The following is an 11,127-nucleotide window of genomic DNA, read 5'->3' on the forward strand; positions in this document are numbered from 1 at the left end:
GAGAGTGAGCAAGAGAGAGACAGGGAGATTCAAACCTTGATGCTGTTTGCAGAAAGTCATTTTTTCCCCAGAGGTGTTTGCACCTCTGGCCAAATATTAAAAATGGAAACAAAAGATCTTGAGAGAAATAAACTTCACTGATGTTGGCATCTTTGCTTGTGTTTGATTATTGCGTCATTTTTATCCAGATGTATGGGAATGTCGTGGTGTGCAAAATTCTATCCCTCTAGTTGTTGCCTGGTTGGAAAAGATAAAGAACATAATTTATGTTTTTTTTATCATAATATATGTTCAATTATTCATTAACTGTTTCATCTAAACTTTTAACAAATTCATTACAAAATGAATAGTTTATACAGATACGTATGTGTATACACACACACATTTATAAATGTATATAATATATATAATTTGAAAAAATAGAAGACATGTTTATGTTTTATGGGGTATTTTTATTTAAATACAACTTGATTGATTCACTTGTTACAACCAAGACTGAAATTAATGTGAAGCCTCGACGACGGGCGCTCACACCTGCGCCGGGAATCTGATCCCAAGATGTTACCAACTGAACAGAAAAGTGGAAAAAAGTGATGGCGAAATGACATGGAAAATAAAGAAGAAGGGAAAAAAGGAAAGCAAGACAGATGCAAAGGCGAGACTGTCTTTTTGAGCAGCGGTTTCCTCTGCACTGATGTCAGATTGCACGATGGACTGTAAAAAAAAAAAAGGAAGGGCTCCCGCTTTACTTCTGGGCAGGGATCATGCTGTCGATGGACTCGTCCTTCTCCAGCTTCTTCTCCATCTCAACCATCAGCTTGACACCATCAACTACACACTGCACTTGATCAACCTCTGAAGAGCCAATACGGTCAGCGTTGGAAATGTCAAACACTCCACCAACGGAAGCGGTGTCCACACCACCTGAGAAAATAGATGAGGATGGAGGTCAACAAATGGAGCAGATGTTAACTATACTACATCTTCATGACATTTATATCATCAATCAACATTTGTACAGTGTGTTCAGGCAGGGTTTGTATACCTGTGCCACGCTTCTGCAGGCGCAGTCTGGTCAGGATCTCCTCAAACTTGGCATGTGTGCTCAGCTTGGGCAGTTTGACGTGGACACCACCACGCAGGCCTGTGCCCAAGTTGGAGGGGCAGGTCAGAACGAAACCAAGATGCTCGTTCCACATGAATCCATGGTTGTGCTTCTTGAAAATCTCCTCAATCTGTTGAAGCAGAACATACACATGCTTACACACTGCGGTCAAAAACAGAGGACTATGTATGTGCATTTATGTGTACAGGTTCTCCATACCCTCTGAAGACCAACGCAGAAGCGCTTGAACACTTCCTTCATGTTGCCACCCTTCTGCATGGCAATGACACGCAGGTGATCCTCCTCATTCACCCAGACCAGGAAGGTCTTGTTCTCATTGTGCCTGTATTTAAAGCATAGGCCTTACTTAAACCACTGCACTACAATTTATTTACAATTCAAAACCTAATTTATATCACACTTATCTTCTATATTCTATAGGTTCAATCTCCCTCACGCAACACACTGAAACTTTTCATTGTATCGCAATCTGTTCGTCTTTGTTTGCACTTTATGCAGGTTTCACCAGTAGGTGGCAGCAAGTGTCTGTCTTCATGAGTAAGTCACTGACTCATTCACTCAAACAATTCATTAAAAAACACTGACTCATTCAGGAACGAAACACTACTGTATGCTGCTCTGAGACAAAGAACGTGGTTTCTTTTACTCAACAAAAACTAAGTCACTGGCAATATTGTCTTAAATGTGAGTTACTCAATATTAACTTATTTTTAATATAATGTTGATATTACAATTGCCATTGTGCAACTGGTGTGGCTATTCACGTGGGTAATCAGAACAACAGCACGCTTGCTTGTGCAGTGTCGATTAATTATAGCCTATATCATCTTTGTTCAGTCATTTGGTATGTCTCTCACTCATTTGTTGGAAAAGTAACGTTTCATAAAAGTACAACAAAAAAAATCAGAAACTGACCATTACATTCCAAATTAGAAAAGAAATTACAGTAATTTACTCTTCACTAGGCATATAATGTTTACTTTCCTGAAATGAGACAACCTTGATGACATATGTGACTGACAAATGTGACCTACAAAGGGTGCAGCCTTTGAAATGAGATGGCAATTGATAATTATGATTTGACTCACCAAATGCCTCTGGCATCGGGCCAGTCGCGGGCCATACCAGCAGCCAACAGCAGGGGGGAGATGGGTTTGTCAAAGAGGAAGTGGTCAGCGATCAGCTGCTCCTGATCAGCATCGGTCATGGATTTCAGGGGGTAGTACTTGCCCTTGAATTCTCCGTCCAAGCTGTTCAGAGCTAGAGAACGAAGGAGTGCTTAAACTTATACTGATTCTAATGCATACTCTCGTTCTACAGATGACATTGTTATTGTAGAATTATTGTGCTATACACCCTTACTAATAAAAATCAAAACTAATAAAAATGACAAAAGCACAAAAAATTACTAAAACTTTAAATATAAAAATAGAAGTGTATTCAAAATATCAATAATAAATTACATTGATTTGTGCACACATGTACTGTAATGACACAGGGATTAAAGTTATCCGTCGCTACGACGGATTTCCGTCAATTGGAAAAAATGAGTGGAAAAGAAACATGTAGCGCATTGTTGTTCTGCTGGCACACCAAAAATCATCCTTCTCACTGACAACATAACGCCGCTCGCATCATTCACAGTCGGGTTATTAGCAGAGAACACAGCAGGACTTGAATTTCGGCGCGGGATTGCGGCTATTAATAATAATTCTACTCATTCCCGCAGGTTCTGCGCTTATAACACGATGACAGATGACGGAACGTATCATTTGCACGTGCTTTTGAGAGAACTCACTCTCGCGCTCTCATTTTTTGTGCGCCCTCAGATCGCGATAAGGAGAGTGACAGCTTTTAATAATTATTAAAGGAGTTTGCAAATGTGATACTGATTTAATACAACAGTTAAATAAACAAGTACTGCCTGATTTTGCTCTTCTATCAACGAAAATAGTTCCAAATAAAGTAACAGCTCAGCCGCTTCACATCTCTAAAAGCAAACACAGCGGTGTTTCATTCATGAATGAAAGTGCGTTTTTGAACGAATCTAGTGAGTCAGTGATTCAACGTAAACAACTGAGAAAGACAGTAGATCCGTGCATGAGGTCTTAAAGAGACAGCAGCCTAAATAAACCTGCTGCTGTCTTTCATTATACAGTGAAGACTATCCAGTGTTATTTTACAGTTGAGTAGATTATAGTTAGACCTAACTGAAAACATTTCTTGTTATTGTTTTTGTTTGTGCTATTGATTGTCGTTAATTTATTTATTCTTATTTTATTATTTACTATTTACTTGTTTTTTTTTTGTTAAAATAAATTCAATTCTGAGTGCACATGATTCTTGAGTGGGGAGGGTGCATGGTCCATGAGCAAAAAGTCCTGCCATCCCAGCTGGAAAAAATCCTAGGAAACACTGCATACATGTAATAAAATTAGAAAAATGCATTTACAAAGGTAAAAAGAAAATGCCCCTGAAATCACTTTGAGTCAAATGTCAGCTCATATTATGAAGGCTAATTCTTGATATGACAGCATACCTTCAACAGACAGCTTCTCCACAGCTCTGCGCTCTCCACGGCTGTTGTGGGGGGGCAGGGCATATCCCTTAATGCTGCGGCCGGTACGCACACGGCTACTGAGAACATAGTTGGGGTCCAGGTCATCTCCACCCTACAAGTAGAGATTTAATTCATTTCAGAACATTCCCAAATATTGTTAAACAGTAGATTCTGGATATAAAGCATACCCATATCATATGGATTGTTTTTCATATTTATTTACTAACTAACATTTCACATTAATCAAGTAAATAAATAATTGAATTCAAGGAGACAGTTTATTGTTCCATCTATTGCCTATGTCCATTGATTTCTAACATTTCATAAACTATTTGTTATTTCTATTTTGTACCTTCAGGTTCTCAAAGTTGAGGTCAGTCTTGTGCTTGTCAGTTGCCTTGTATCCATTGTGGCGGTCGGAAATTATAGGGTCAAAGAGATCCTTGAACACTTCATAGGACTCCTCATCACCAGCAACACAGCCGACGGTCATGATGAAGGGGTGACCTGGAGAAAGATGTCATCTCGTCAGTATATGAAGGAAGGAAACATGTTGTGCTCTCTGAAGTGATCCAGGTTTGAAATATTTGGTAAGGATGTGACACTGATGTCTTTACTCACCTGGGTTGTCAACACCGGTCTGGATGACATCGTCCAGGGTGAATCCAGTGGGGGTCTGCTTGTCCCTAAGCTTGCCATACATTTCCTTACTCAGCACCTTGGCCATGTGGTTGTTGTGCTTGGTAAGGTCTGGATACTCCTCATCAGTTTTGTAGTTCAGCTTGAAGTTGTTGTGGGTGTTTCCGAAAGGCATGATTGCGTTTCTAACACTGAAGATTGGACAAGTGAGAAAGAATACTTGCATTTGATTCTTTGAATAATCATATATTACTTCTACATATACGTCTCACCTGTCTAACTATTGGAACGTAAGTTTTGCTAATTCCGTTAAGTCAGTTACGATTGAAAAGAGTTTTCTAAACCAAGCGTGTAAAAGCTGGCAGCATGATTGTCTCACCAACAGCTGCAGAGACTATAGCATTATGCTTATATTCAAAATTTGCAATTAAAAAAAAGACCATTTTAGTATATCCAGATGGTTTCCAAATGTTTTACAGCATGCTGACTGAAATCAATGAAACTGGATTCATTGCAGAAACATAACTGCTTAAACATCAGCTTCCACTGGATTGTGATAAATGATAACCTGTGAAACACAGCTGCACACATTAAAACAGTCTGACTGGTATCCTAGCAACCTCCACTTGAGGTCCTCACTTGTTATATGATATGTCTGATTGGTCCAGGAATGGGAGAGACGCTCTCAGGTCTAAATGTAGACTGAACTATTTTTACTAAGGTCTCCACTCCCTCCCATTTACTTTCACATAATCTTAAACTTTTTCCAAAAATCTATGAACATATTGCAATGTGTTCTGCCTATATCGTCACTTAATGTTTTATACGTTATTAAAGTGCTCCTACACAGTCTGACCTTTGAGAGTTTCCTTAGATTCACATGTTAATCACATCTTTGTTGTGTTCTTTTATCATTTAACACATACAAATCCTAACACTGCTATTAACTTGTGGTGGTTTTCTGTGGCATTTCTGTGAAATACAGCTATCAGAAGTTTCTCTCATGCTTACCACGGGTTTTTATTTAAAAATAGCCAACAGAGGGAACCTGTCCCATACGTGTCAGTAGGAGAAACAGAAGCATGTCCCAGGGTTTTTATAGCTGTATCCAATTATGCTCTGAGAGCAGCTGCATATCACATGTTTGACATCTGCTCCCACATTTCATAGCACAGGTCAACCAAACTAGTTCCTCACCCGAAATATTTGAACATGCACAAAATTAAAAATATATCAACAGATGCCTTTCACACTTTTACACTCCAGTACTTCTGTCATGAAAAAGAACATACATCTTCATATGAAACATCATACATATGAAATTGGAAAATTTATGCAGCCCCACAAACCACTTCCATTTTACTTTAGACGTTTTTGTTTTTCTTCTTTTTCGGGGAGTATGCCGCTAGTTTGCATTTTTTCTAAATTATTTTATCTCATTTCATTTTTTTTAATTATTTATTTTTCATTTTTAAGATATTTTTTCTTAAGCTTTCTCTCTTCTCTTCTCTTCTCTCACTGAATAATGGTTATTCAAGAATGTTGTCTTTACCTGCACACAAGACAATAAAAGTGGTAACAGTCCTTGGGATCAGATCCTGTTCACCAAAGCCGAAATAGGGGTCACCCAAGCAAGAAGAGTCTGATTTGGGTTTATATACCACCAGCCCCTGCAGCCGTTGGCTAGCCCATTTTAGAGCTCACTGAATTCTGATTGGCTGGCCCCAGTCTCTTATGCCCTGTTTAGTGTAAGAAAGGCTTCAATTTAGATCCCAGGAATTTTAGATGAGGTGGCAGCTGTGGGTCGTGCCCCCCTCCCCTCCCATATCCCTTTACACTTCCCGCCCCATACATAGCTTTCAAGTAGGGTATAGGTTGGAGGAGGGGTGATGGGGCATGGAGGGTCTACCATGCTAAAATGACTGAGCAGCACTTTTGCCAAACATACCACAGTTATTAGAAGTGCTCACGTCAGGCCGATGGCTTTGGAAAAAATAAGCTGGTAGGCTCTGTCCATCACATCCTTATTAGTGCAAATTCACTTAGTGGTTTTGCAGGTGAAGTCTGCTGCAGTGTCATATTTACTTCATTTATTTGTTCACGTTAGATGGCATATTTATGCAATGGGGTAAAAGATCATCAGCTGCCACTTTAGTATGAACTGAACGGGAATTAAGGAAGACAGTCGATGTGAGTCAATTTGATAGACTCTCAACTGTGCACCAACAGTTCCATCTCATGAAAAGTCGTAATAATTTGAAAAACGTACAACTCAGACCTAAATATAACCATAAAGCCCAACCTCTAACCCTAACCATGACTGCAATTGGGGGAAAACCCCTATAAAACTTTAGTATGATCCAAGTCAGACGATAACATGTTTTTGCCAGAATTATTACATCTCTAATTACATTGCCATGAGACTATGTTTACTGTTGTGTCTACTTTTTCGTATTTATGCAATTCAAAATGAGGTATTTCCATCTCCAGTTTCGGTCACGCGCACACATACATGTTCTCACTCAGGGAGGCCCCGTGAGTGTCCCCAGTACTAGAGTCTCTGGATATTATGGGTAACTCCCTCCCCCAATGTATCTGTCTAGCAATCCATTCAGCTGCAACTAGTATAACACATTGATACATTTTGTTATGTAATGCATTAAGAATTCAAGTTAACCATATTGGCTTATTTTATCTTTTTGCCTCAAGGCTTTAGGTTATACAGGACTCTAATGCTAGTCCAACTGTCTCCAACATGGCACCAAGTGTGAATAACAGGCCTGCCATGGCTCACATACTTACCAGTAGCTGTCATGCATGCACACACATATCAGAACAGCTTATCATACAGAGATAAACGCTCAATTATGCTCAATTCGTTACTCTGACTTGAAGATTTAGTGTGGCTCCAGGCATGTGTTTCAAACACAGATTTAAGAGATAATAATATTTGAGGACTGGTTGGTTGGGGAGGGTGTAGTATCTATGGCCAGTACTGGATATATAAGGGGGAGGTGTCGTTCACCGTGGCCTTGCCCTGTGGTGTCACCCCATGTCCCCTTACTCACACAGCTGTCTTCTGTTTGTCCCTGTACAAATAGTAAGCTTGCCGTTAGATCGATCTATCTAGAAGTAGTTTTTTTTAGAAATACTGAGCAGTATTTTTAGAAGTACACTACTACTCAAATGGTCGGGTTCTGTAAGATTTTTGAATGTTTTTGAAAGAAGTGTCTTATTTTGAAAGTAGTGTTTTATGCATTTATAGTACAAATAGGGTTGAAACATTATTCCAATTTAAAATATCTGTTTTCTGTTTAAATATATTTTACAATATAATTTATTCCTGCAATGACAAAGATGAATATTTAGCAGCCAGTCTTAAGTCTCACACGATCCTTCAGAAATCATTCTAATATGCTGATTTGGTGCCCTTTCGTGCTGCTTAATATTGTTGAGCAAACCATGACACATTTTTTCAGGATCCTTTGATGAATAGAATGTTTAAAAGAACAGCATTTATTTTCAAATAGAACGGCAGTGAATGCGATAAATGCCTTCCAATCTTTGAACATTATTCCTTTCAGTTGGGTGTGTATAGTCATGTCTTATCTTTCTAGGTCTGTGAGGTGGTGTCAGAATGGTGTGCATGTGGAAGAGGAGGAAGCTTGCGTAACATAAGTGTGTTTGCGTATACAGTGAAACAACAGACACTCAACTCCAGCTACTACAGGACAGTTACACAACACAAAGTGAAGACAGTGTGAGAGTTTTAAAAAGTCTTCTTACTCATTTGCATTTCTTGTATACTAGGTACTATTGTTAAACATATACATAGTGTGCAATACATCCGATTATACTTTTTTTGTTGTTGAAGTAAACAGAGAAAAAGGGAACCATACTAAAGCCTCAAATTATCTGTCAAACGATGTCCTGTTAAGAAATACAGTCAGGGAGTGGTGCAAGATGCATGGTTAGTTAACTACTAACGAACTAGAATGAAAACTACCAAGTCTTATTTAAAACACACACATATTACACAAACAGAATGTGGAAGTGGAAGTGAGACTTGGAATTCAAAATGTCTTGCACGGAATCTCCATGGAGAATTATATGTTGTGTGTATGACTCTGTGGGTCTGGGGAGGCCATGTCATCATCATGTTCAGTAGTCTTGGTAAGCAGAGCAAGTTAACAAGCAGCAGTGGCTAATAATATACTTGGTCTTTGGCAGGGTAGCGGGTAACATGAGTCTAAACACTCCATATGACCTTCAGCCAAAGCTGGTTTTTAAGGTACAGTGTGTGCATGTCTGTTACACCTCGTACTTTTCTGCACAATTTTTGTTTTATCTCCTAGGTTTTAATTGCTGCATATTTTATGTCGCTTTTGAATACATGTAAATATGCATATGTGCTTGCATGCTTGTAAAAAGTGTTAGGTAGTGGGACAGGCAGGAGGTCTTGCAGGTCACCTGAAGTGGTGTGGAATTTCATTTTCAATTCATATAATAGTCTGACACTTACTATATTTAGTATTCCTGAATGATGCACAACATTTTGCACCAATAGTGTTTAATTACATTAACTAATTGAATGTACTTAAATGCATGGAAAATGCAACTCTGCAGGTCTGTTATGTGTCAGAATGGCATGTCTCCATCAAATGATGTTACAGTTTGTCCAGTTGAGTCTAAGATTGCAGAGAACATATGAAATATTAGCTAATCAACCAATACTAACTCGTTAAGCTACCAAAAACTGCAGCAGTACCTAAGAAATAGTGAAGCATTTTGTTACTGAATCAAGTATGTGATGATGTCAGAAAGGAACATCAGTTTTTATGAGTTTATGTGTATGTTTTTGTTAAACTCTCATGACCCTCATCTCTCTCTCTTTTCAACACTCCTACATCCCATCCTCCGTCTCTCCCTCTGTCTCTCTGGGTTGTATTGCATTGACTCAGCAAAGAACTCGATCAGTGAAGTTGATATAAATCAGAATTTGATGTTAATGATTAATGGCAGAACTTAGCATGATGCATATGGATACAGATTAAGTAAACGAGTAGTTTACAAAAGTAAATTGATTGTACACTATATGAAACATTTCAATAACTGTACTGCATTATATTTCAATTGCTTTTAATGAGTTTAATGAGTTTCACTCTATGTGAGAATGCCACATGAACTTGAGAACTGCACAATCCAACTCAAAATGTTTCATATCTTATAAATGACAAGAATATACTTACAGACATACAGAAAGAGAGAGAGAATTTCTCCTTTCATATCCATAGTAGTGTGAGCCTGCTAATGGAACCACAGATAATTATTCTGACACCTTGGTTCATACTGTTTCACTCTGTAAGTGTGTGACTGCAGTCTAGCCACTTACATAAGTACATAAGGAGTGTATCGTGTGTACATTTGGCATGTGTTGCATGAAATGTGATATGACCGAGTGTATTAATGTGCAGCTAAGTGAGTCCACCAGAACACAGTGTGCCTGGCCAACTTAACACATTATTTATATAATTATGGAGGATTTCTCTTTCTAAATAATTATACAGTGCATATGAAATACTGTTATTTTTTTGTAGATTTTGTAAATATAGTACTGCATTGTTGATGTGCATTTATGAAGCTTAGTAAGAAATCCCAGATAGATTTCAGACAGAAGATTATAATGCTGTGTGTTATAGATGAAAATATTGACAGCATAACTGAAAATGTCTGAAAGGTCTATTTCGAAGAAAAATATAGTTAACCCAACATTATTTATTTTGTGATACATTCTTTTTCTCGTTCTCTGTGATTGTAGCCAGTGGACTTTTCTCATGAAATGAGTACCTGACTGAACTGTAATTGCTGGTTCGCCACATTTATGTGGATTTACTGATGTTTGTGTGGCTTCAGTTGCATGCAGAATGTTGTTCTGTGCTCAGGAAGCAGATGTACACCATATAAAGTGATGCATTGTTATTATTTGTGTTTCAGATCCTATAGATACAGAATTCTAGAACTGCCCATCAGTAGAGACAGAACAACCAACAACTCTCCCTGATAGGCACCTGCTGCCACTGCAATCTGAAAACAAGAAAGGAGAATGCTGTGACCAGTGTTGGGAAGGTTACTTTGGAAATGTAATAGGTTACAGACTACAAGTTACCCTATTTAAAATGTAATAGTAACTTTTTCAATTACTTTATCAATGTAACTGATTACTTTTGATTACTTTTCTAAATTTCTAATGAATGTTTATTTGCAACTGTTAATCATTTTCAAACACCATGCAGGGTTAACCTTACAGTAGTGCTCAACACTGTCAGACTTTCAAAATCCTTCATCACTTGAATTAAGATGATAAAATTTGAACACATCCACCAAAAAATCAGACTTTAGTACCACCTTTTACTTTAAGATTGATCTGAAGTTCAATGCAGATTTAAAATCATAAGAAATAGTTTACTGATACTTTTTTTTGATACCAAATCGTTGCATAACTACAGGAAACACTGCATCTAACAATGGTTTGGGAAAAAAATTGTTAATTAAAAAATAATAATAAATAAAAGCATATACATCAACTCAAATACGGTTATCTAATAAGCATGAAGCATTGGTGTCTTTTTGAAACATTGGTGACTCTTTGTATATGATATGATGATAGTTTTCTCAAAATAAGTCAAATGCTCATGAAGTGACTCAGAGCAGTTCTAGAGATTATGTTTATGTGTTCATGTACTCATATATTGAGGCGGCAGAGGCTGAAAACAACGCGAGCTTCAGTAGGCCTATGTGTAGT

General features: G+C 37.9%; 1 protein-coding gene across 1 annotated transcript; it reads right to left on the reverse strand.

Annotated features, from left to right (window-relative positions):
* Positions 1-431: 431 nt before the first annotated feature.
* On the reverse strand, positions 432-5,980 carry LOC107700235 (creatine kinase M-type-like). Its single transcript, XM_016501822.1, has 8 exons — positions 5,878-5,980; positions 4,308-4,516; positions 4,039-4,193; positions 3,666-3,798; positions 2,215-2,386; positions 1,325-1,448; positions 1,046-1,235; positions 432-924 (listed from the first exon to the last, which is right to left on the reverse strand). The coding sequence occupies exons 2-8, from the start codon at positions 4,498-4,500 to the stop codon at positions 746-748; spliced, it is 1,146 nt and encodes a 381-aa protein (XP_016357308.1). The 5' UTR covers positions 4,501-4,516; positions 5,878-5,980; the 3' UTR covers positions 432-745.
* Between the last annotated feature and the right edge of the window lie 5,147 nt (positions 5,981-11,127).

The sequence above is a fragment of the Sinocyclocheilus anshuiensis genome, unplaced genomic scaffold, assembly GCF_001515605.1.
Source record: "Sinocyclocheilus anshuiensis isolate Anshui unplaced genomic scaffold, SAMN03320099.WGS_v1.1 scaffold1236, whole genome shotgun sequence".
Classification (NCBI taxonomy): domain Eukaryota; kingdom Metazoa; phylum Chordata; class Actinopteri; order Cypriniformes; family Cyprinidae; genus Sinocyclocheilus; species Sinocyclocheilus anshuiensis.

Excerpts from the sequence above, each read along its gene's own strand:
- LOC107700235 (XM_016501822.1), bottom strand. The coding sequence starts at position 4,500 with ATGCCTTTCGGAAACACCCACAACAACTTCAAGCTGAACTACAAAACT. Across the intron at positions 4,194-4,307 it reads GACCGGTGTTGACAACCCAG|GTCACCCCTTCATCATGACC; the intron begins GTGAGTAAAGAC and ends ATCTTTCTCCAG. Across the intron at positions 3,799-4,038 it reads TCAACTTTGAGAACCTGAAG|GGTGGAGATGACCTGGACCC; the intron begins GTACAAAATAGA and ends CTCTACTTGTAG.